Source organism: Ursus americanus, chromosome 23, assembly GCF_024610735.1.
Source record: "Ursus americanus isolate L20-20 chromosome 23, mUrsAme1.1.p, whole genome shotgun sequence".
Classification (NCBI taxonomy): domain Eukaryota; kingdom Metazoa; phylum Chordata; class Mammalia; order Carnivora; family Ursidae; genus Ursus; species Ursus americanus.
In genome coordinates this window covers 2,207,667-2,232,984 of record NC_142149.1, presented here as the reverse complement: position 1 = coordinate 2,232,984, position 25,318 = coordinate 2,207,667, and the positions used below count along the sequence as shown (strand labels likewise).

At 61.5% G+C, this 25,318-nt stretch overlaps 1 protein-coding gene across 1 annotated transcript; it reads right to left on the bottom strand.

Moving 5' to 3' along the window:
- Window positions 1-15,552: 15,552 nt before the first annotated feature.
- On the bottom strand, window positions 15,553-25,035 carry NPTX1 (neuronal pentraxin 1). The gene is made up of 5 exons (XM_045814316.2): window positions 24,517-25,035; window positions 24,022-24,229; window positions 21,739-21,983; window positions 20,414-20,593; window positions 15,553-19,668 (listed from the first exon to the last, which is right to left on the bottom strand). The coding sequence occupies exons 1-5, from the start codon at window positions 24,958-24,960 to the stop codon at window positions 19,447-19,449; spliced, it is 1,299 nt and encodes a 432-aa protein (XP_045670272.1). The 5' UTR covers window positions 24,961-25,035; the 3' UTR covers window positions 15,553-19,446.
- Between the last annotated feature and the right edge of the window lie 283 nt (window positions 25,036-25,318).

Below are 25,318 nucleotides of genomic sequence, written 5' to 3'. Positions count from 1 at the left end.
TGCTGTGGCAGGGTGACTGCCCGGGGTGGCCCCAGCTTGAGGCAGCCAAGGTGACCAAACGCGCGGGCCTCACCCCTGGACTCTGGTCCTGGGCAGAGAAATCCCGTCACCTCCACGGCGGGCACAGCCCTGACCTTCGCTCCACCCGACCTGGGCATGGTGCTGGGGGACACCTGTCCAGGGTCCCCCTCTGCAGCTGTCTCACGACCCAAGGACCTTGCATCCCTGTGGTTGTAGATTGGGCATCAAGTGGCCAGAAACCTTCCTACGGAGGGTGATGGGTGGGGAGGGGGCAGAGCACCACGTTTCAAGAAAGGGAAAAACTGGAGAATGTGTCTGGGATCACGTTACTCGGACAAGGGCAGGCTTTCCCTCAATGAAGGACGCTTCCTTGACACTTGGGATTGTCGGTGGAATTTGCTGTTTTGTTAGGTGGTGAGTTCCCTGTTCCGAGGAGGATTCAAGCCCTGATGTGGATTGAGCCTGGTGTAGTGGAGCAGGTGGGAAGGTGTTACAGGCTGGAGTGGGGCGTTTGGGCTTGAAGCCTCGGGTCTGCCTGTGGGAACCTAGGCAAGTCATCACGCCTCGCGGGGCTATCTCCTCTGTCGAATGGGATTAGCGTCTCCTTGGCAGGTGGTACTGAGGATCTGACAAGACCACACAGATGAAAGTGTGTACAGACGCTTTTATACTCCAGCTCGGACTGCACATCTCGAAGGTTCTCCACCTCTGAGAGCGTCGGCTGCCATGGATGGGAATGCGCCCCGTCAGGAGAAATGGCTCCAACTCCAACAGGGAGGATCTGGGGTGGAGACAGGGGCAGGGGGAGAGCTCCGGGTGAGGGGGAGTCTGGTGGGGGCACTGAGGACCCCCGAGAGAGCATGGGCTGGACGGGAGGGGCAAGGCAGCTTCTCCCACTTCCTGGACTCAGACCCTGGGGTTCCCAAGCACAGGAGGGCCCGGGGGGGCCCTCGAGGGAGTGGGGTGTTCATGGTGCCTAGAGATGGGACACCCCTGGCCTTGGTGGAAAAACCCATGTGGACAGACACAAGCTGCCTTGGGGTTTAAATAACTAAGTGGAGGTCAGATGGTCCCACACCCATGGATGCCGGGCTGGGGACAGCTGGTGTCTCCTGCCCAAACTCTCCTTCCCACCCGCCACCCCCTGCCTTTCCCCGTTCTCCCAGCCCCTGCTCTGTGCCCATGTCTCATGCCTCTTGGGGTGGATTAAATGGTGGCCCCCAAAAGATGAGCCCACCTGGAACCTCAGACTGTGACTGAGAGTAAGACTCTTTGCAGATGCAACCAAGTTAAGGGTCTTGAGATGGGCTCATCCTGGATGCGGGTGAGCCCTAAACCCAATGTCAGGTGTCAGAAGACGGAGGCAGAGGCTCGGACTCAGAAACGGCCTTGAGAAGTTGGAGGCAGAGGCCAAGGTGTTGTGCCCATGAGCCAACAAGCCTGCGGCCGCAGGCAGCCTCTAGAGGCTGGGAGAGAGGCCTGGAGCAGGTCCTCCCTCGGGGCTCAGCAGCCGCTGGGAAGCTTGGGGTCGTGGGGCGGCCACCGCCTGACAGGGCTTCTCTGTCTTACCCAGTCCCACGTTCGAAGGCGGAAGCCAGCACCTGTGCTCCCTGACTTCCGGGGCAGCTGGAGTGCGTGCAGGTGGCCGGGGTCCTTCACCTGAGCAGACAGATGCAGAAGGGAGCGGCACGAGGCAAGGGCCCCCATCACGTCCCCGAAGGGTGGCCTTGGGGGCAGCCGTGCTGTCTCACGTGTGGGCCGTGGGGGGGTGGGTTGCTCTGGGGTGTGTGGCACCGAGCAACTCCACATCTCTCCAGAAGGTTCTCGGAGCCTCTGATGTCCTGTGATAACTCTTCCTCTCTGGGTAGGCCAGCCAGCGTGGGCTCCGTGGCTCCCGAGTGGTGTGTGCGGTGAGGAGGCCTCACCAGGACACAGGGACCTGCTCTCGGCTCTGACCGTGGGCAGAGGCAGGGAGCCAGCGAGGAGTTCCAAGAGGCCCCGCCAGTCCCTGCGGGGTGAGCTGGGCTCTGCCTGGGGCCTCGTGGGTGTGGAGCTGACCAGGAGCCCCGTGAGGGGTCAGCAGGAGAAAACCCCCTGGTCAGGACAGGACGCCTGCTTTCCCCGAGGTAAAGAGGCCTCGGCTTCCCCCCTGGGCCCCAGGCAGTCTGCTCTGCTCCCTCCACCCCTGCTCCTGTTCCTCTCGGCTCTTCTGGGGGCCCATGTCCTCCCTCCCTGTGTCCTCCTTCTCTCCCCTACACCCTTCTTAGAATGAAGTCATCTAGAAAAATAATCAAAAAATAGAAAGGAAAAAAAAAGCTAAGAAAATGGGATTTTTTTCCCTTTCAAACATTTGGTAAGACACCTCCCACACGGATGAGTGTCCACCGGGCCTGTTTTTGTCCGAGGGAGACTCGGGCCTGCACCTCTCCGGGTACCGGGAGCCTGGCGGGCCTCCCCACTCCCGCTGAGGGGTCTGCCCCTGGCCTGCCCTGCAGCCTGGCAAAAGTCAGCTCCCAGAAGCCCGGGACCCCAGGCGGCACCCTCCGCAGGAGACCCTGAGCCTCCAAGGGTGGCCAGCGCGGCAGGAGAGGGGCAGTGGGTCCAGGTTCGGCGGTATTCGCTCCAGGGGAGGTCCCTGCCTCCGGTCTCTCCCCTCTTGCCACCGGCCCACGCCCCCCGCACACTTCTCATTTGTTTATTTATAATTTATCCTCAGCCTGATTCCCAGAAAGCTCGGAGGCACTTACTGAAAAGCTGCTCCCCCAAGCTGGGCTGTGCTCCCGGCAGCCTCGGGCTCCAAGCACAGATACTTCCCCGGGGCTCGCAAGTTCCCCCGGCTCAGCCAGGCTCCCAGGGCCCACCGGATCCGGCCCCCAAAGGCGGCCTTTCCCGCCACCCCTGAGGTGCATCCTGGCTTCCAGAGAGACCCTCCCTTGAGAGCAGCTGGCTCAGGACGATCAGCCCTCGGCCCCCAGATGCCTTCTCCCACTTTGGGGACCGTGGCCTTCCTGCTCGAGCCCCGTGGCAGGTGACCTGGGGACATCGCACCTCTCTTCTGCCCCTTGGCTGTCTGTCCCGCGCCACAGTTACCCAGTCCAGGCTGCTCCACCTGCCCCCAGCTGGACCTCGCCCAGCCCTTGAAGGCCTGTGACTGAGTCGGGATGCTGTGCAGGGGGCTGGCTCCCCTCTACGCCTGGAGTGGTGTTCAAGCCCGGCCTCTCGCACCGGTTTCCAGGGGTCCACAGGGAAGGGGGGAGGAAGCTCCGGCAGGGGAGAGGCTGCGGGGGTCACCCTGATGACTTCGTCTGAAACCCAAGGTAGAGGCCCCGGGTGAAGACATGCCCCTCCCAAGGACCAGCCCGGTGAGGACAGAGGTGGCTGCCGCTGCTCTTGCAGCCTTCATCCCGAACTTCCCCAGCCCGACTGGGGCCTCACAGCTTCTTGCTTCTGGCAGGAGGCTCGTCCCTGGTCCTGGGCATCCCCTATCCTCAGCCTTGCTTCTTCGGGCTTGTCTTCCACCCTTGGCAGAATAAGTGAGCGTGGGAGCCGCTCAGTCTCCGACTCAGATCTGAGCCAGTGGGGGCCAGAGAACCGGCTGAGGCAGGAGAACTGGAAAGTAGCACTTCCCTTCCCCAATCCCCAGTCCCTCTTCTGGGAAATGGAGCGAATGATGCCCACGGCAGCCCTGTGCTGAGGCCCGGAGGAAGCCCACAGCTCAGCTCCACGCCCCTCACACGGCCTCAGTCTTCCCCCCTGCAAAATGAAGCCGTCTCTCCGGCTTCTCCCTCTGCCGAAGTCTGTAGACAGCTTCCAAAGAGCGAGCTGGAGGCCCCTGCCAGCCGGGAGGGCACATCGTGGGTGAGGGGCAGGGCTGCCCTCTGCCCCCTACTATCCCCAAGCTCAACATCCCACCGGCCTGGCCCCACCGGTGATGCCCAAGGTCCCTGCCCCCTCCCTCTCTCCCTCCCACCTGGCCAGGCGTCACCCTCAGGAAGCCCCAAGGGCGAGGGCAGGGCCGGACAGGCCTTGCTGGGGACGGTCTGCCACTTGGCGGGCACACAGGGAAGCGTGGCCTTTCCCTGGTTCCGGCTGTCCTTGCCACTGAGTTCCATGGGGCCACAGATGCCCTGGCTGTGGGGGTTGACAAAGACCAGATGTCCGTTCCAGGCCACAATGCCCCATGCCAGAAGGACAGTGCAGCACGGCCCCTTGCTGACACAGCCCTGAAACCCTTGACTTTGGAGCTGCGAGGCCGGCAGGGCCAGGAGGGCCAGCAGGGAAGAGCCAGGCGGCCCCACCTCCTGAAGGAGATGCCTTTGAGCCGCAGACTCGTCCGGGAGCATCTGGCTGCTGGGGTGGCCTGTGCCCTGCTCTCCACGAGGTTGGCAGCATATGGCTGCCCTGGCTTGCCCGAGCCACAGGGCCTGCAAAGAGCTCCTCTCCTAGTGCCCACGCCCAGAGGGAAGCCATTTGCGAGCAATTCCGGTCAGCCCTGGATGCTTGTTTGGCTTCCTGCCCGAGAAGCAGCTTCATGCCCTGGGAAGAGCACGGGCCTTTCAGCCACAAAGAGCTAGACTGAGGACCTGGATCTTCCATGTACCAGTGTGGTCTCAGTCAAAGGGCTGCCCTTCTGGGCCCATTCCCTCGTTCCTAAAAGGGCATTCAGAGGCACGTGAGGATTGACCGCTAGAACCACACTGAGCATAGGATAAGCAATCAACGATGGTGGCGTTGGTGCCCGTTTCACAGAAGTAGCCTCTGGGGACCCCTGGGAGCGCGTCCGAGGACCCCACTCTGGACGCTGATCCCGTTGTCCTCCCGTGGTGCCTCCACGCGCCCTCGCTTTCCCGTCAGTCCGTCCCAGACCGAGAGCCCTGAGGGCGGCCCCAGGCCTGCCTCCAGTTCTGCGCATCTGGAGCCCAGAGGATCCTGAGCAGAGGGTGACAGTGTGTGAAGGGTAGGATTCCCTGAGCGCCTCGGTCCTCCCACACGAGTGAGCTTTTTCGGAGCGAGATATTGAAAGTAAGGCACTTGGTACGTGGGCAGTCACTCGTTCCTGCTGGCTCCCCTACCAGAGAATCACCCCAGGGTGGGGAGGAAGAAGAGGAAGAGCAGGAAAGGGCCTTCATTCACCTGCTCAGTATACAGTATTTGCTGAGCACCTGCTGTGGCCTGAATGAGACACACTCCCCACCCTCCTGGAGCTTTCAGGCAGCAAACACTGTGTTGTATGGTGATAAGCCCTATGCAGAAAACACAGGGCAGGCGGCAGGGGGCGTGGGGCACGGGGAGGGTGGACGTAATGTTAAACAGGTGGTCCCCTCGCGCAGGAGGTAATGCTCAGCAACGACCCAAGGAAGTGAGAGCCGGGCTGGTATCTGTGCAGGAGCGGTCCAGGACACCACCCGTAAGTGCAAAGGCCCTGGGGCACGGAGGAGGGAGGCGGGCAGAAGCAGCGGCTCGGTGTGACTGGAGTGCAGGGGGCGGGCTGAGAATGGTCCCGGGGAAGGCCTCGCCATTCTCTCCGAGGGCACCCGGGACCCGAAACCGCAAGGAGGGGAAACCACAAGGTCACTGGCTGCGGTGTGGAGGGCCCAATGAGGCTGCAGGAGGGAGACCCGGCTCAGGGGCCACAGCGCGAGGCTAGGTGAGAGGGCGGCCGGGGGCAGGGGGGCAGCACGGCGGGCAGGAGAAGCGTTCAGGTCCGCGGACGCCGAAGGCACAGCGGACACCACCCGCTACCTGCCCGGAGGCGGAAGGAGCGGGGGCGACGGCCGAGACCCCTCCCGGACCGGAAGCCCCGCCCCGCCGGCTCCCGCTGGTTCCTGCCGGCCGGAAGGCCGAGCTCTCGCGATAGCGTCTCCCGGGCCCCGCCCCTCTGCACTTCGCCAATCACCGCGCGCAAGAGCGCGTCGCCGTGGCAACCCCGCTGCGTCCGGCTCCCGGCCGGGGTCCTGACCCCCGGAGCCTGGCCTCCAGGCCTCGGTGCCCCCGGGGTCCCCGCGCCGCGCCCGGGGACCAGCAGCGCCCTCGCTGGGAGGTCCGGGGACGGGTGGAGACGGGAGGCCGCAGAAAGCCGTCCACCCGGTTAACTTTTTCCGAGCACTTCCCGCCGCCCCATCCCGGCAGGGGAAGCCGAGCAGCCGCGGCCACCCTGCCCGGGTCGGAGCGGGGTGCTACCCGGCCTCGCCCGGTCCCGCCCCCACCCCGCTCTCCCCGGTCCTCTGCGCCGGGCACCCAGCCCCCGCCCTGCCCCGGCCGGAGGCCCCTGCAGGGTCCCCTCCGCCCCCTCCCGCCGCGGGCTCAGGGCTGCAGCGGCTGGACGGGGAGGAAGGAGGGAAGGGACACGGGGCGGCCAGGGTCAGTGGGCGGGGGCCGGCCTGCAGGGCAGCGCGCGCCCCGCAGAGCCCACGCCGGAGGGAGGACGCCTGGGGACCGACGGCTGTCCCAGCCCAGGCGGCGGACCTCCGCAGGGCCTGACCTCTGCACCGAGGGTCTAACGAGGAAGGAAGGAAAACGGGAATGTGCAGTAATGTGAGCCTGAGAGGGAGTCGTTGTTCCTTGAGTTCACCCAGCAATCTGACTCAAAGGAAAGTTACTGCACTGGGGAAGAGCACAGTTGGCTGGAGAATTTGGTTTAAAAATAAATAAATAAAATTTAAATTACATAACTAACACGTGTTGGGTATAAAAAATTTGGAAAACACACGAAAGCATAAAAACCCTTGATCCCAGCGCAAGACAGAAGTACGGTGAACACTTGAGAGTGTTTTCTTGCAGGCTTGTTTTTCCTCAGTGCATTGCTATTATATGTCGGTGGTTTTCGGGCGAGAGCTATGGATGTGTCCCAGCGCCCTACCCACCCTGGTGTGTGGATGGGGACGGAGGCTCCTGATGTGGTGGGAGTTTCGGCTTCCCCAGCGCGTGCACGCAGTAGCAGCCCAGGACCAAGGGCAAATGTGCCCGGATGTGGCTGGTGCTGGTGAGCTTCGCCTTCGTCCTGCGTGGGGGTGGGGGGGGGCCTGGGTGAGCAGTGAGTCCTCCATGCTCCTTCCTATGGCCCCAAGTTGTTTTGACCTTCTCCTGTTGGCCAGGGGTGCAGGGGTAGGGGACAGGGTCAGGATGAGGCTTGAGGAACCTACCAGTCCCCATGAGGGAGGCTCCACCCTGCAGGCATGGGGGTTCCTCCCCAGACAGGGAGGCTGCCGGGGGCCGAGTCCCACCCCTTTACCTCTGCCCTCCTTAGGGACCACACTATAGGACCGATAGCCAAAGGAACACCCCCTCCCCCCAATATACACACACCACATGGTTTCACCCTAACAGGACAAGGGGACATGTTGTGGTCTGGCCGTGGGAAGGAGCCCCTAGCTAGCCCACCCTCCTGGGCACGAGCTGGAAACAACGTGTATGTGCACAGAGAAGGGGAGGAGGCCCCCTTCTGAGCCCGGACTGGGGGTGGTCAGTGGTTCACAAGTGTGGCCCCTCAGCCCTCCTGGCTGAGCATGAGCAGTTCCAACTCTGTTCTCCAGGTCATGGGAATGACCTCGCCATTCATCTGCACACGTGTCAGGCTGCCACCACATCGGACACCTCAGCAGACTGGGGCACGGACCACACGTGTCCTGGTTCCTTGGCGCCTGCAGGTTTGGGCAGGTTTTGTTTTGTTGACAAAGTCTGTCTTAAAGGGCGTCTTGAGTGTGACGCCCTCTCTGCCCAGAGGTCGCTAAGGCAGCAGTGAGGGCAGGCCCCTAGGCGCTCCTCCGGCGGGATGCTCTGTCTCCTGGCTGCGTGGACTGGTGCCAGCAGCCCTGTCCCACTCCATGTGGCTGGTGGCTTATCGCAGAAGCCCCTTGGAGTCCCTTCTGGGACACAGAGGCCACCTGCATGTCCTCGCCCGCCCTCCTTCCGGGCCCTGCAGGGCAGAGAGTGCCCCGCCCACCAAGGAGCCACAGAGAACCCTGCTCCAGACGCCGTCCCTTGCACTCCCAGACAGCGTCCTGACTCGTCTCCCAGAATGTTGCTTTCAGAAATCACTACCTACTTCTCCTTGCTTAAAACCATCTGGTGGCTTCCCATATCATTCAAAGTAAACCCACAGTGCTTTCCGTGGTGGGTGAGCCGTCAGTTACCTTCCGGCCCCAGACCCCCAGGAGCCCACCTGCAGTGGAATGAAGCCTGCGAGTTTGCACCGCGTGGGGGGCCGAGGGCCGCGTCCTCAGAGGGTGTCAGCAAGGACTTACAAGACCCAGTGCTGGGGGACCCGCGAGGGGAGGGGCAAGGAAGCAGGTGATTCCACTCTCTGTGTCTTAGTCATTTTGGTCTAGGAGGCCGGAAAACAGCAAAGCGGGGGCTGACGTGGGTAAACCATTCACATCTGGAGGAAAGGGCGCGTGTGGCCATTCCCGAGCCTGGACAGGGTGTGCGCTCTGCGTGCGCTCCGGCGTGACCGCAGGGCACCCCTTGCCTTGGTCTCGATCCCTCTCCGTCCCAGAGAGGCCCTGATCGATGTTCGTGTTCAGTGACATTGTTTAGCCCTGAAATTGTCGGGGGCCAGCAAGCAGCATGCCAAGGCCTGTCGCTTTTCCCCTCCCATGACCCCGTGTGACATGACCTCCGGCTGCCCTGTGCACCACACCCTCACCCACCCCCCCGCCGCCACCTGCTGCTTCTCTGTCCTTGCTCACACTGCTCCTGCCACGCCAGTGCCCTCCGTGGCTGCACAGGCTGTCCCTCAGGCCCTTCAACGTGGCCAGTCTCTCTGCCTGGTCCCGCTGTCCAGGGCGCACGGGGCCCAGCCCTGGTGCCTTCCCCGCTGGGCCTCACGCTCTGTCCTTGGACCCCCGGTTACTTGGCAGACCTCTCGCCACCACCTTCTGGCCCCCGCTCGTGTTGTGCTCCTCTCCCCTGTGCCACCACCAAATCCCACAGCCGGGAGGCTCTGAGTCACACCCCAGCACTGGAGGGCAGGGCTGGAGGGCAGGGACGTTTCGTGGGTGGAGCTCCTGTCCTCCCAGACCACTGGGGCATTGATCGGTGTCCTTGAGCCCACTCTGAAGCCCTCTCTCTGCTGGAGCACTTGAGACCAGAGCCGGTGCAGGTGTGCAGGTGAAGGACACAGGTGGGTGTGACTGGTTTCTTCAGCCTCCATCTCCCACCGCCAGATGCCCACGGGCCAGAGCCTACTGACCCCCGAGCCACAAAGAGCAGAGCAGCTGGCACTCTGAGCCTGCCCTTCGCTCTGCCCGAAGTGGGTCTGACTCCCTTTTGTAGTAGGACCCCGCCCCCGACTGGAGGCAGGGACCCCACAGCCAGCCGGGGTCAGCCACCAGGTGTTCCCAGGCCACCAGGCTTAGAGGCCTCTCTTGGCTTTGCTTTTAAGATTTATTTATTCATTTGAGAGAGAGAGCACGAGCGGGGGCAGGTGGAGAGGGAAAGAGAATTTCAAGCAGACTCCTCGCTGAGTGTGGAGCCCGACATGGGGCTTGATCTCACGACCCCGAGATCATGACCTGAGCTGAAATTAAGAGTCAGATGCCCAACCGACGGAGCCCTCTCTTGCTGTGCTTTTAAAGTGAAAGACGTCAGCCCCTTTGTTCTTTCCTGGGGCTCCTGTCATCAGATACCACACACCGAGGGGCTTCACACAATGCGAATGTGATCTCGAACGGACTCCAGCAGCCTGACGTCCGCGCGGCGGCACGACTGGGTCCCCTTGGAGGCTCGGAGGCAGGACCTGGCCCGCGTGGTCCCATCAGCTTCTGGAGCCGCCAGAAGTCCCTTGGCGCTTCGTGGCTCGCGGATGCATCTGCCAGTCCGCACCTCTGTCTTCGCCGGGCCCTCTCCCTGCGTCTCTGTGTCTTTGACCAAACTTCCGTCTTCTGGTGAGGACACCGGTCACTGCGTTAGAGCCTCTCTACTTCACTGGATCAAATCCACAGAGACTCTGTTTCCAAATAAGTTCTGACTCGCAGGCTGTGGGTGGACGTGCGTTTGGGGGAACACTGTGAACACGGCTCAGCCCCGTCCATAAATGCTGGAAACCCCACTGTCCCGTGAGGGGTCCCACATTTCTCCTGGCTACCTCCCTTCGCCTTTCCTGCTTCCGCCGTGTGCCCATGGGTGGCCCACGCTGGCCACCACCTGACTCCTTCATCCGTGCAAAGTACCCTTCACGCGGGTAGCTCTGGGCAGCGGACATTCACTGAGAGTCGTCACGCAGGGCCGTTGAGCGGAGTGTCACAGATGACCCAGGGCATTTCTTGGCCGCTGGGTGCCCCCCGCCCCCCGGCCTTTCCTCTCCCTGCCCTCTGTTCCGCAGGCTCTTGCCTCTTCTCCCAGGATGCCTGAGGAAACCACAGGCTCCCCACTCTCTCCCCTTCGCCCCTTCCCTCCTGCCGGGACCCCTGGAGGCAGGGGAGGGGGAGGGCACAGAGCAGGGCGTGACTTTTCACATCAACGAAAGCCATGGGGGTATTTTCCTAACTGAAGTCACGCTGGTCTGCATTCTGCTGTTCCCCTAGAATGTGAAAGCAGGCAGCTCTTATTTCAAAAAGCGTTTCTGGTTTTTTTTTTTTTTTTCTTCTCTCTACATCTGTGCTAACATTCTGTGATTCTTAGAGAACCAAAATTCTGAAGAGCAAAGCCCAGAGCCAAGAATGTTCAAGCCAGAAGGGGCTTCTGTGAGGAAGGACGTGGCCCCAGCTCAGGCGGGGGGGGGGGCAGGGAACCACGCAGACACGTGTGTGTGGCCTCCAGAGGGGTCTTGGGCACCTGCAGGCAGGGGGAGGGGCAGGGACGAGTAGGATTTAGTCAAGAAGTTGATTTCTTGCTATGACACCAAAAGCCCAGGCAAGAAAAGAAAAAAATACATAAATTGGATTTCATCAACATGACAAAATTTATGCATTAAAGGGCATGACTTGGAGAGCAAAGAGACAGCCCATGGAGTAGGACAAAATATTCAGAAGTCATATGTCTGAGAAGGGATTCGTATCCAGGACATGTAAAGAGCACCGACAACTCAACAATAAAAAAAGCCAAACACCTGATCTAAGAAAAGGGCAAAGGATTTGAGTGGACATCTCTCCAGAGAAGATGCTCCAATGGCCTGTGAGCATGTGGAGATCACTGTAGCCGGATATCACAAATCACTACGATGTGCAAATCAGAGTCACGAGATACCAGCTCACACCTGTTAGGATGGCTACTACCAAAAAAGAAAGAAAGCAAGCAAGCAAGTAGAAGTAACAAACGTTGGTAGAGAAACTGGAACCCTAGCGCAGCGCTGGTGGGGACGCAACACCGTGCAGCCGCTATAAAAAGCAGTTTGGCAGCTCCTCCGACCGTTAAACATAGACTTCCCGTGTGATTCCCTCCTAGGTATAGACCCCAAAAAACTGAAAGCAGGGCCTGAAATGGATCGCGGGACGCCCGTGTGCAGAGCGGCACCATTCACAGCAGCTGGGAGGCGGGTGCGGCGCACGCGTCCACCAGCAGATGAAGCGAGAAGCCCGACGTGGTCCGTCTGCACGTGGAGTATTACTCAGCCATGCAAAGGAAGGGCGTCCTGACACTGGCCACACGCGCGTGGGCCCTGAGGACGTGGCGCTCGGTGAGTCAGCCCGACACGAAAGGACAAATGTCGTCTGATCGCACTGCTCTGAGGGGCCGGGAGGAGGCAGGTTCACAGGGACAGAAAGCAGGCGAGAGGGGGCTGGGGGAGGGGAATGGGGCGCTCAGGCTTAGTGGGGCCGTTTTCGTTTAGGGGCATGAAAACGTTTTGGGACCAGCTGGTGGTGGTGGTTGCAGTCGTGAAGGTAAGTAAGCCACCGAATTGTACCCTCAAATAACGTTAAATCGTGCTGTGTAGATTCACCGCCATTTCAAAAAATTAGCACCGTGACACATAGAAGCCATCGAACTGTAGACTTTAAGTGGGTGGAGCGTATGACATGTGCATTACAGCTCAATAACACCGTTAAAAAGCTTAAGTGACCCCTGTGCAACAGCCCCTAAGTCTTAGGAAGCAGCCCTGGAGAGCCGGTCGGTCAGGGCCGGAGTCCGGCGAGGGTGGGCAGGGGTGCAGGGGCGTTCCTGCGGCCCGCACCGCTCTAGCGCCTCTCTCCCTGCAACCCCGCACTGCCCGGCGCCTGTGGCAGCAGCTCTGCAGGCTGCTTCTGTGCTGAGCACACAGCCTCCCCTCAGAAGCCAATTTTCTGCACAGCGAAAATGTTTTATCTGTGCCCACTCTAGCAGATGGCCCCCCACCTTGGCCTGAATTGAGAAGCACAGAAATCAAACAGGGCACAGACGGCTTCCTTGGCAATGTCTTACAGGCGTGCAAGCCTGCAAACTCACGCCAGCCCTCCCGGCCCTCCCCCACCCTCCCCCGCCCTCCCCTGCCATGGGAGCTGGCCAGCAACCCTCCGGAGACCGCCCCTCCCCTGCCCAGCAGACCACCAGCCGGGCGCCCAGCCCAGGAGCCTGCTTGTGGTCCGTGCTCAGGAAATGTGTCCTTCGTGAAGAAATGAATGAATTGTGGCTTTTCATTGCCTTGCACCCTTATCTGCCCCCGTGCCCTGCACCCTTCCCAAAAGGGAGACCGCTGCGGCTCATGTTGTCTGTGCCGGGAGGCCCAGCTCATAAAGGGTGGGTGACTGGGTCCCAGCAAAGGGCTCTGTGCTCCGAACCTCCGAGGTGCGGGCCCCACCGTGGGGACTTCTGTGCACCCTGATTTCCGTGGTGGCTAAGAAAGTTCCGGGGAGAAACCGTGACCCGGGTCCACTACCAATGATCAGAAATGCGAACTCATGTGTGGTTGAGAGAGCAGGGGTCTGGCCTGAGGATTTGAGGAAGGACAACATGGACACTGAGAGGACAGCCAACCTTGTGGAAAGGTCTGATGAGGGCAGGTCCCAGGGCCGTGGGACTGATGGGGAGGCAGGGGCCAAGGGGCCATGTGAGCAGGGGCTCAGAGCAGGGGGACTGCACTGGTACTCAAGGACTGGGGAGACCGGCTCTTAGCCCCAGGGGGAGCTCAAAGGGCCTGCAGAGACCCTCTGGCCTTACCCTGTCTTTCTATGCCAGGGGGACGTAGGTGCCCGCCTCCTGGAGCGGGGACCCGGACACGGACGCGGGGGGAATCTGATGGGGGGAGGGTGCAGATCTGCTTTGCAGTTGAAGGTGAAACGCAGGACTTAAGGTGAAATAACAGATCTTGTACTTGCAGGGGTTACTTCATGTCACGCCCCGGAGCCCCCACGGGTTGGTCGATGCTTCTCTGATGCCCCTCGCAGGGGCATCAAGGGAGGGAGTTTGACCACCCCCAGAGCAGGTCAGCCATGCAGGCTGGGCCTCGGGGGTCCTGGGTGGTGGGGGTGGTGCTGGGGGGAAGCAGCCCTCGGGAGTCACCAGGAGCTGACATCTGGCCTCCAAGGCCTTCCGAGACACCTGACGCTGACCACAGTCCCTCAGAGTTGCCAGACCCCGGGGCTGCAGCCGAGATGTCCCACGGCCCAGCCTCGAGAAGACCACACCCCCCAACTTGGGCAGCATTTCCTAGCTCCCCTTGAGTATTTAGGGCCCCAGGAGGGGATGGTCCGTGGAAAGGCCCTGTGGGGCTGTGAGGGGCAGGGCCAGCCCTCTCGAGTGGTCTCTGGAGGAGGGGTCTTGGTGATGCAGAAAGAGGAGGGGAGGGCCCAGCCCCCATGTTTACCGCTCTGTGGCCGGCCCTGAGCACACCTGCTCGTCCCCTCTTCACAAGCCTGCCAGGTGGGGCTGTTAGCCACATGTTACAGGTGAGGACCACGGCGGGAGGCAGACCGGGAGAGCGCTGGGCTGGGAGGCAGGAGTCCTGAGTTCTGATTCCAGCCTGGCACACACGAGCTGTGTGACTTCGAACCCAGCCTCTCTGGGCCTCGAGCCCCTCATCGGGAAAGCGGAGGGGTTGAACTAGTTGACCCTCAAGGCTCTCCCAGCCCAGACATCCCACAGGCCCTGGATATAGTGATTCTCCCTCCTCAAGGGCGGGGTTTACCGACAAGGCCACAAATCAGACAGGTCGCCCCTTGCCCCGTGCGGTGTGGTGGCTGAGGGGTGGTGAGGACTCAGGGCCCACGCGGCTGCCTTCCCGTGCAGCTTCGTCTAAGGAACTGAGCACAATATACAAGAAAGACAACAGACAGAAAGATGGAAGAACACTCCCTGAGGCAGCCGTCTGAAAGCGGGACAGTCCGTCTCCATGCAATAGTGAGCTCCCCATCACTAGAAGTGTGCAAGCCGAGAACAGTTGCAGGCATCTGACAGGCTGCTGGAATCACTGACTTCCAAGACTTGTCTAGCTTGGCGGCCTCAGCCGGCGTCCCAGCTCTCGGCCGGGCCTGGCGGCCTCCTGAGCAGTTGTGTTCAGTTCTGAGGCCCCTGTGTTGTTCACTCGTGTGCCAGGATCAGGGGTGAGAAGTGCAGAAAGAAATTTGTTTCTAAGGATATTTAAAACACCCGAGTTTTTGAATGAGCTCTTCATGGAGATTAGAAACTTCAGTTATCACAGGCATAGCCCCACGCTTTCCTGAGGGGGAGGCAGAGGTGGCCCGTGCGCTGTGGCTGCCGGAATTGGGCACACGGCCGGGCTGGGCCACAGGGGCCACATGTGCTGCCCGCAGGTGGATGCCACCCGCCAGAGGCCGCTCTGGAGGACACAGGCTCCTCCCGCAGGGGCAGCAGGGAGAACTGCCTGCCCGCCTGCCCTGCTGAGGCCCAACCTTCTCCCTCCGAACCATACTGGGCAACAGGCGGCTCGCGCACACGAGGGATTCATCCCTCCTGCGAAGCCGCTGGCTGGGGGGGGGGGGTGTTGAGCTGTGGGGAGACCCATCAGCCAGGTGGGCTATTTTGGCTCTTGGTCACTTTGTCCCTTGGAGCAGCTCACAAGCTGTAGGTCCATCCAGAGTCTAGCTTGGCTCACGAGGGGCAGGGAAGCTCTGGCTAGCGCTCAGGGTTCCCGTATCTCCAATTCTCCTGGTTATGTGGACCTGGGGATGCTCATACTCGAGTGCAGGGAAGGGGCCTGGGAACCCCAGAAGAGGGAAGGTGACCAGACGTTGGCCACGACCCAGTCAGAGGTGACATGGCAAAGAACAGAGCAGGGTTGTTTGGGAAGAACAAGGCTAGGCGGCCTGGGGCCCTGCCTGGCTGCGCACTGGGGCAGTGCGTCGGCCCAGAAGGGAGCAGAACTGCAGGGAGCCAGGGAAGAGCGGGTTACTCTGCACCCAAGCCCAGTGTGGCCTCACCCAGCCGGGGTGTCCCTTCCCCTCTCTCTGCCTCCGTGTCAGCAGCACCTGTGAACTGGGGAGCCCCCCACCGTGTCCCAGTGTCAGTGAAGAGGGCTATGGGACTGCAGAGGGCACAGTGCCGTGCAAACACGAGGCTTGCACGGCCCTGCAGGTGGGGGTCTCTGGGTGCTCCCTCCCCCCAAGGCAGGTCGGGGTGGCACTGGCAAGCTTGAGAAAGAGACACTCCACACAGACCACCGTCTTTCTTCACTCTTTACTGTGTAAAAATAAACTCAACAATTCATGTCGTTTCAGCAAGAAAATGAAAAAAAAAGCAATACCAGTAGAAATAGTGCATTTCCAGAATTGCTGATGGGAGGTGGCAGGTCCCATGGTTTTGACCCATTTGATACCAAAAGGCTGCAGATCATATGAAAAATGTACAGCTTTGGTTAGCAAATAATGAAAAAGTAAGATACATCGATTCTCTTCCATATTATACAATATATACATGATAACAACATCAACCAGAGGGGGTTGCTTTGTTGGATTTTTTTTTCTTTTTTGGCAAATAAGACAAAATTGGGACTCTAAGTATTGGGCTTTTTTTTCTTCCTCCTCAATGCCTTGTTCCCCTTCAACAAATTGCACTTAAGACCACCGTGCATGGAAGTGACACATTTCCCATCATTAGGTGAACAGATTGACACACTGTGTTTTACAAGATGAAACCATGGCTGTGTCAAGCCACATTTTGGTTGCCATGAGATTATAAAGGATACTATCCTCTTCGTGTTAACAACACGGAACCCTAGTTTTTTCTACCAGGATTGGAACTGATCAAGTCCTCGACTTAAGTCAGCTCCGACGCAAAGGGTCCACCATAAATGGCCAATTCACATCCTGGTCCCCAACACCTTTGAGTGCAGGCGGCCCCTCTTTGGAGCTCATTGGAATGACTGAGCCTCACGCCAGCCTCTCCCCCCTCTTCACTGCCCACAAGACACCCCCTTGGTCTCAGGTCCCAGGGCTGGTGACAAAGTGATCTTTGCAGTCTTAGAAAATAAACTGGGAATCTACAAAAGGAAAAGAAAGCATACAAAATGTATCTCTTTCTTCCAAAATACACGCTTTCAGTCCTACGTTTTGGTGGAGCCTGAAAGTATTTTCCAGGGAGATATAGATTGAGTTAATTTTATAGGTTTGTCCTTTTCTTTCATAAAAATACTCTTGTTTGGTAATAAACTTTTTCTTCTACAGTAAGAGAAATAATACTGTGTTATCAAAAGCAAGAAGGCTTACGATTCCAGTGGGATTTAAGCCCCGAGGGCCCGGAGAGCCTCTGTCGGCAGCTCCCCCACCTTGGACACCCAGGGAGCTGTGGGACACCAGCTCGGCAAGAGCTAACACCGCCTGGGCAGTGCTGTGTATCTTCTTATTTTATAAAATGGCTTACCTGAGATAGGCATGTGTTATTCAGTGCAAGAGGGAGCGCCGATCAGATTAAGGAGGAGATGGGAGACTACGCAGACTAGATTTGTGGCTGTGTCATTGACCTTTCTTGGGGCCGGCAAAGTGCCAAGTGTTAACACAGTGAGGGAGTCGAGGGGCTTGGCACAGGCTCCAGCTAGGGGCGGGGAGGGAGCCAAATGTCAGCTTCTGTCCCTGGCACCGCGGGGGCTTCGGGGGAGGGCCAGGAAGGTGGACAGGGCAGGAGGCCAAAGGGACGTAGGTACACGCGTCTGGGGTGTGCTCTGCCCGTCTCTAGCTAGGGCAGAGGATGGCTTGTGGTCCTGAATGGACAGCTCCCACCTCACCCGCGGGGCGGAGGGTGGTCTGCGGTCCGCTAGATCGGAAGGGGCTGGTGGGGGTGCTGGCAGGAGAGCACCCAGCCCCCGCTGGGCCTCGCCTAAGCAACCGCCGCGAGGGGGCTGAAGTGAGGGGTGGGGCCGACCTGGTCTAGAGGGGTGATTCCAAGCTCTCGCTCTGTCCCAATCACGGGCTTTGTTTAGGCTCCTTGTCAACCTACGTGTGAAAAATACTTCTTGGTGTGTTTGGGGAGTAGGGAGGAGGGAGAGGGAAACCGATCCCTCTCTTGACCTCCCCCGACACCCGTGGCTCGCTTATCCAGCCATTTTCGGTAGCTACGCGGATGGTCACAAGACAATGGGTGGCACTGGGCACACGACACAGAACCAGAAGTCCATGCAGGCAGGGGACACACATCAGACCAAGGGAGCAAGGGACGCGCCACCCCGAGGGACATGCAAACAGAGAAGATCCCTGCAGATCCAAAGATGCCACAACCCGACGGGCTCTGACGAAGCACAAGGGTCTCAGAAAAAGCCACTGTTGAACCACAACACACAGTGCGGAGCCCGGACCGCACCCTCTGAGCAAGAGCGATGCGTCACAGAACGGTGACCGGGTCCTGTGCAGACACCCACGCAAACACAAACACAGAGACACCAACACAGACGCACACGGATGCGCTAGGTTTCCGACGCGACAGGGACCCGCGAGTGAGGAGACAGGCGCCCCGGGAGGAACGGAAGACGGGGACCCCTGTTCCTCCCGAAGAAACGTCTGCAGCTGCAGGTGAGCAGGCGGCGCGGGAGAAGTTCTAGAAAGACTTGCCAGCCTTTTGCTAATTAGACTCCTGGTGGCAGAGTCCAGGGTGCCCTCCAGGCGTGCGACCCCCAGATGGCACGACAGAGCAGGGAGCCCAGCTGGGGCACGGTCCGTCTTCGCGCTCTTCCTCTCTCTCTCTCTCGACACACATGCACACACAGAAACGCACGCGTGTGCACGCACACACATTCCCCCCGCCTCGGAAGGACTAGAAGGAAGTGTGTATGGGTGCTTTTCATGGGGGAAAATAAAGTTCTAGGTCCTGGACACTGGTCGTGTCTTGGGGTCACCAGCTGGTGACAGGCTAGGGGCTGCTGCAGGACTGGAGCCCTGTAAAGAAGGGGGAGTGGGTTTCAGGCCCCAGTGCTGGCCGGGCTGGGCTCCACATGGGAGGCTGCCGGAGGCCCCTGTGGAGGACTCACCGGGCCAGCTGGCCTGGGCCTGGGAGCGTGGGAGGGATACGGCTGTCAAAATTAGCTCAGACCTTCTCATCCACTGGTCTGGTTCCAGTGTCACTGGCCCTAACTGGCTGGTTCTTAATCAGAACGTGGGTTTCCTTGTCTAAAAGGTCCCCTGTTGAGCTGATCCGTGGGTACCTGTGGTCTCCCACTGCCAGAGGCGGAAGGGGTGGCGCCAGGAAAGGCTGGCTTCCTGGGCTGTGGGGGGCACACCCCCTCTCGGGGCACCAGCTGGCAGACGAGGGGGAGGAACGGATCCCACCCCCGAAAGGGCGCAAGACTGCAGGCCACAGACCTGGTCCTGGGCCAGAGCCAGAGAGCTGGGCGGGCAAGTCCAGCGCCACCGTCAGATGCCACCCGAGCGGAGCTGCCTGGGCACTGGGCGGGGACTGCCCGCTTCCTGAGGCCGCCCCCGCCCCTTGGTAGCCTCTCCCCGCCTCACTGCCCGAGAGCACGAGGTGCCATCCCGGGGCACAGGCGGAGAGAACCCGCTCCTACTACGAAAGAGAAGTTCTCTGTGGAGAGGCCCCCCGGCCTCGGACCAACCGCTACAAGACATTTATTTTCGCGGTAGAGAGAGAGGTGGCTCTGGAAACGGTGTGCAAAGACAGACGTGCGTGCAGAGGAAGCTGCGCAGCCCCGAGGCCCGCGGGCAGCTCCCACAGTTGGCAAGTACAGATATTCGACCAGTCGCGAGATTTCCCGACACCACGGAGGAAGAAGAAAGGAGACAGCTCATTCTGAAAGAAAGCACCTCCCCCCAGAGACACACACTCGCCCCCACACACATCCTCACCTACATCTGCTCGGCCCCATGTCGCAGCCGCCTGCGAGCGCGAGCGGGGCAGCCTGAGACCCAGCGCGGGCTCCTCGGGGGGAGCGGGGCCTCCTCCCGGGCACGAGGGCGAACCAGGCCGTGTGCGTGTGCGTGCGCGTGCACGGGTGAGGGCCTTGAGTCACTCCTGGGGAGAGGGAGAGAAGAAGACACAAGAGGGTCATCACCGCACAAGCAGGGGGGAGGCGGGCGGGCCGGCCCAAGGGCAGGGGCTCGGCCGGCAGGAGCCTCAGTTGATCTGGCGACAGGCTTCGAATGTCCACTTGGTGGCTCCCCCGTAGATCTCGATGTGGGACTCGGCCCAGGCGATGACGTTCCCAGAAAGGGCCTTGGTGCTGCAGGTGGCCAGGTTGTACACCTCCCCGGGGGTCAGCTTGCGGTCCCAGATGTTGAAGTGGGCTAGCTCGCCCACGAACGCTTGCGTGGCGTCGAACCCGCCGCCCAGGGTGTCCTTCAGAGGAAAGCAGAGGGTGAAGGTGGAGGGGGCTGTAGGGGTGGGGGTCTCTCGAGGGAGCACGTGTCCGTGTCTCCCCCATCAGGGGCCCTCACATCTACCTCGAAGCACCGTTTCGTGTCCTGTCTCTGGGTCTTCAGCTTTGCACTGGCCCCCCTCCCACGGGGAGCCCAGGAGAAGGGACACTACTGGCCACCTCTGTACTGGATGCAGAGCGTCTCCCGGGGACACCTGGACTCTGCCCGACTGTGGCCTGTCCCTCGGCCAGTGAGGGGGTCAGCGGGGCCATGCGGCACCACGGACGCAGGGCCTCGGGCCAGCCGCTGCTGCTCTCCCTGCCTAGACGGGCTCAGACGTCACTCTTTGCCGAGCCCAATGGGAACAGAAGGCCTGGGACCCTCCCTCCTGCGCTTCCCTCTGGATGCCCAATGGGAGACAAACCACTTTCAGGAAATAAATTACGCGTCGCTAAGGGCAGACTGGCCTTCCTGTGCCAAAGAAAGGGTCGTTGCAGCCACCAGAGCACTGACAGCAAAGCCCACTCTCCTATACTTCTGGAGAAGCCCTCCCAGGGCAGGGACTTGGCCCAAACTGCTGCGTCACGTGCTCCCTTTGGCTCCTTCTGGGAATGGGGGGAGCCAGCTCCCTCTCCCTCCCACTCCCCCCTTGCTCCCCCTTTACCCTGGTCACCCACCCTGGCTCTCCTCCCCCTGCAGCCAGCACCCCTGCCCCAGGCCAGTACCTGCTCCTGGCCCAGCACCAGCACCCCCTGCGGCTTGATGGGGTGATAGGGTGCCAGGTTCTCGCCATTGCCACCCTGGGTGCCATCCTGGTAGGCTTCCCAGACCCCGTCCCGGGTGGTCCAGGTGATACAGATATGGTGCCACTGGCCGTCGTTGATCACAAAGGGCAGCTTGGCCACCTGGCAAGCAGGAGGACACACACGGCGTGATGGGTGTAGGGGCACAACGGAGGGTCGGTGATTGTCACTACTCACCGCGTTAACCGTTACTCTTCCTATCACGACGTTTAACATAAATACCAAGAGCCACTACCGAATTCTCTCAGCACCTGCCCCCGCGACCTTACCGTCCGCCAGCCCCATCCGACGACGCATCATGGAGTCCCACAGGACATGGGACGACTTGTCAGGGGGCCCCTGCGATCGATCTGAACGCACAGTGGCCTCACCCCTCCTCACCCTCCTTCTTCCCTGCTGGTCTACAAAACCAGCCCTGGCGGGGGGGCCCCACTGCTGGGGTCTCAGCTCGCTGCAGCGGCCTGGGCCTCTCTGCTCTCCGCCAACACGAAACTGCCAGATCTTCAGGGTCTATACCCGCCCAGCCTCTGTACAGCCTGAGACGCCAGGTCTTCTAAAGCTCAGGCCAGCCTCCGGCCTGGGATGCCCCCCGCTAGCATTCCAGGGGGCGATGGTACGGCAGACAAAAGGACCCGCACACCCTTTAACCTGGGGACGTGGGGCCCAGCAAGGAAACACCCTTGCTGGTCAAGGCGGCAACGCAGGGTCCGGGATTCGAATCCGCAGCCTGGGATTGAGCTGTTTCCTACCAGTGCTGCCACAGAGACCAGTGAGCCTGAGGGCTGGCAGCCCATTCACCGCTTCGGAGAAGGCTCCCTGGAGGGGAAAGGCCCACCCTCCAAGGGCTCCTCCCAGGGCTGAGGGGTTGAACAGGATAGATTTGGACTCTGGAAGAATCTCTAGGGGTAGCTTCACCACCCCAGAGCATCTGCGGTCCTCCCCATACAAGGAGCAAAGCCGGTTCTGAGGCGAGCTGGGGGAGGAGGAGCCGGTGTTCGATGGGAGGGAGGCAGGACCCCCTGGGTCAGCCTATGCCACCCCCCACCCCGGGAGGCCTCTGTCTGGGAAAGTTCCAGCTTCACGCTGTTCAGGGAGTGTGGGTGCGGGCGTCCCTCCTCCCCTTTGCTTCCCCGGTCCGATGGGCCCTGCTGTGGGGGCCCGGCTGCAGACCTGCCCCGGCAGCGGGGGGCGGGGGCCTGGGGCGCTCGCTCTGCTGTCCTGCGAGTCCAGACGGCTGGGGGCGTTACCTTGTCGTTGATGAGGATTTCCATGGGATTGTTGCCCCACTCGATGAGGACCAGCTCGTTGGCCTGGCCCGGCACGGCGTAGGAGAAGGGCGTGCCCACCCCGGGGGCCGCGCTGGACTTGAGCCACATGCACACGGAGAAGGCGTACATCTCGGGCAGGCTCTTCTTCACCTTGGCGTACATGTAGTTGGTCCGCAGCGGGAACGTGAGCTGGAACTTGTCTCCGGGGCGGTTGTCCTTCTGACCTGGAAAGGACAGGACACAGTCCCGTCATCTGTACCTCGAGGCACTGGTCCTGTTGGAAACCCACGCCGTGCTCCCCTCCCCCCCCCCAGCTCTGGGAAGCCAGGAGCAGACTCTTTTCCATTCTACAGCTGCCCAGCGAGGCCCTGCGGGGTCAAGTGCTTTGCCCTGCCCTAGGGCACAGAGCCAGAACAAAAGAGCTGACCCAAGATCTCTGCGCTTGCTGCTCAGGCTCCCATATCCTGCCCCCCCCGGGGAGGCTGGGGTGGGGGTGGGGGGACCATGGTGGCCATGGGCAGGGAATGGGTCAGCGCACACCAGAAAAACCGGCCCTTGGTGGTGTGGCCACAGAGGGAGGAGGTCTCCTCTGGCCTGAAAGAGGCCGGCTGCCCCCCGGAGCAGCCCCTTCGGCCGTTCACAAATATTTCTCTTGGAACCCCACCCGAGACAAGCAGGCCCCTGGTGTCCAGCACACTCCCCTTGAGACCGGGACATGCTGCAGTCCCTGGCCGCCCTTCTGATCCAATCAACGAGCCCTGAGGACTCTGGCTATTTCCAGAATCCTATCTACCCCACAGGAGAGAAAGATGTTCTCCTGAGGCTCTTCTAGCAACCCTGCCTGGAGCCCTGCTGAGAGGGCAGGACAGCAGGGAGCCAGGGCCCCCCAGGTGACTGCTTTGAGGACTGGCCACTCATTCTCAGGGCGAACTTGCCGTGTTTCCTGAAAAATCAGGCTCCTGGCCTGACAGCCTCCCTTTACACAACAGCCACCAGCTCCCTGCCTGCCAGTGATGTCTCGGGGAACGCTTGTCTGCCCCCTCCCAACCCACACACGCACTGTAGCTGTGGCCCTGGGTATGGTGTGACTGACTCCAGGCAAAACATTCCAAGCCGGCAGTGGGCACAGGCACGGGGCCCTGAGCCAGGAAGACGCACACCTGCCAGCTCCTGGGTGTGCTGGGGCTTGCCAGGGAGTCCACAAGGAAACAGGCCCCCAGGCCAAGAATTATTTCTAGAAGGCATCCTGCTGGGCCAACAACCCTCCATCCATTCAGGTATCAGGGAACAGCAGGGCTAGCCCCCTCAGTGCCCCCCCAACCATCCTAGGCTTGTGTTCCCGCCCCCCCCAACACACACCTTGGAGCAGATCCAGCCCCTGGCCTCTCTAGGGGCTGTTTTTCATTCCCCCCAATCTCCCCTCCTTCCCTCCCCCCTCCCTCCCCCGTCCCTTCCCCTGATCTGTTTTTCAGTTACATAACGAGCCTTAAGATGGCACTGTTTAAATCCATCCGGCACATTTTGCGGTCCAAGAAGGGTCACGTGGCCCTGCTCCAAGCCCAGGAAACCCCCACCCCCACTTTTACAACCTTGTTTGATTTCTGTGACTTCAAGGCTGAGCCCAGCTCATCTGTGAGCCCCAGGGTGCAGTTGGGGCTGGCCAGAGTTGGTGACCCAGGAACCACAGAATGTGCAAGGTGTCAGGGCTTCAGCCATTCAGAAAATAAAGCCACGGAGAGGGGCTCACCTGAAGGGGGGAAACCGGAGATCCCCAGAGGGCTGCAGGGGTGCTATGGAGGTGGGAGAAAACGATCCCCAGCCCGCACCCCATTCCCTGCTGGGGATGGGGACCGGCTAGAGCCAGTCTTTCCTACCAGGGAGGGCTTGGGAGCGCCACAGCCACAGCGCGAACTTACTGAAGATGAAACAAATCAGACTTGGAAAAATCCTTCCAGTGTGTGCGTGTGTGTAGGGAGGGCGCAGCCGACACCAATCAATCCCTTCCTCGATCTGCTTCCCCTCCCTCCATATGTCCCCAGTCCAGGGGGCCACAGCCTTATCAGGAACACCGACTGGAAACCCGAAACCCAGGGCAGGGATTCAGGAAGCGGGAAGGGGCTGGAGGGGTGTTGGAGCTTCAGGCTTTCACAGCCTGGGGAGGAGCTGTGCAGGAAGCCGGGACCTGAGGCAGGGTCCTGCTGGCCCAGGGAGCCTTGCGGGCAGCATGACGGCCCCCCCACCCCGACTCCCCCAGACCGTTACCTTTCTCCAGCTCGCTGATCCGCTGGTGCAGGGAGGTTAGGGCGCTCTCGATCTTGACCCTCTCCTCCGTGTCGTTCTTGGGGCCACCCTTGCCCTCCTCCAGAGTGTTCACCCGAGACAGCACCTGCCTCTCCAGGTCATCGATCTTGCTCTGCAGCAGATCCTTGAGGCTGTTGGTCTGGCTGGAGGAATTAAGCCGGCTGTACTGCTGCGGGGGTGCAAGGGCGGGGGGGGGAAACCACACCGTTACGCGAGGAGCGGGGACCGTGCCGGGAGGCCCGCGGCGCGGTCCCCTCAGGGCGAATGCGGGGGCGGCCTGGCGGGGAGCTCGGGCCAGTGGCCGTCTGCGGGGCCCCGCAGGCTCCTGGCTGCCCCGGTTGGGCATCAGCGCCCGGCCGAGGCGGGGGTGGGGGTGTGAGGCCGGGTCAGGAGTGGGGGTGGGGCAGGGCAGAGGGGCGCAAAAGCCGGAAGGGGAACCGCTGTGCGCGCGCGGACCTCGAGGTTCTCCAGGCGGGTTTTGAGCGACTGCAAAGTTTGCCCGAGTTGGCTGAGCGTCTCGGCGGCCGGTGTCCGGGACAGGTCGCCCATGGTGTTCTTGCCCGAGCCGGGCTGCTTGCGGCCACCGCCGGCCCGGGCCTCGCCGGCGCCCGCGTCCAGCGTGCTCTGGCTCTCGCAGCGGCCCAGCTTGGTGGTCAGCTCGCGAATGGTCTCTTTCTGGCTCAGGATGGTCTCCTTCTGCTGCAGCACGGTCTCGCGGAGCTGCAGCACGTTGCTCCGGAGCTCCTCGGCGCCGCCGGCGGCCACGGACGCGGCGCACATGTCGGCGTCCACCGGCACCGAGGTGCAGATGAAGCGCGTCGGCCCGAAATCCTGGGCCGCGCTGCCCAGGAGGCAAAGGGCGAGCAGCGCACAGGTGCGCGCGGCGCGGCGGGCTGGCATGGCTGCGGGCGCTGGGACCGGCGCTCCGGCCCGGCTCCTGGGGCTCGGCTCGGCGGGCGGCCCGCGCTCTGGGCGCCGCGCTGCTCGGCCGCGCAGTCCTCACCGCCGCGCTGCCCGGCCCTCACTGCCGCCCGCGCTGCGGAGCCCGCGCCTTTTATGCCGCCGCGGGAGGGGCCTCGGCGCTGCCGACGTCAGCGGGGGAGGAATCCCGCTTTAATTGTCTGCGGCCCGGCCCGCGGCGCCGGGCGGGGGTCGTTCGGGCGCGCGTGGGGGCCGCCTCCTCCGGTCTCTCCCCCCAGCCCACGCCGAGCCGGCACAGCTTCCCCGAAGGCTCCGAGAGCGGCGGCGGGGGGGGGGG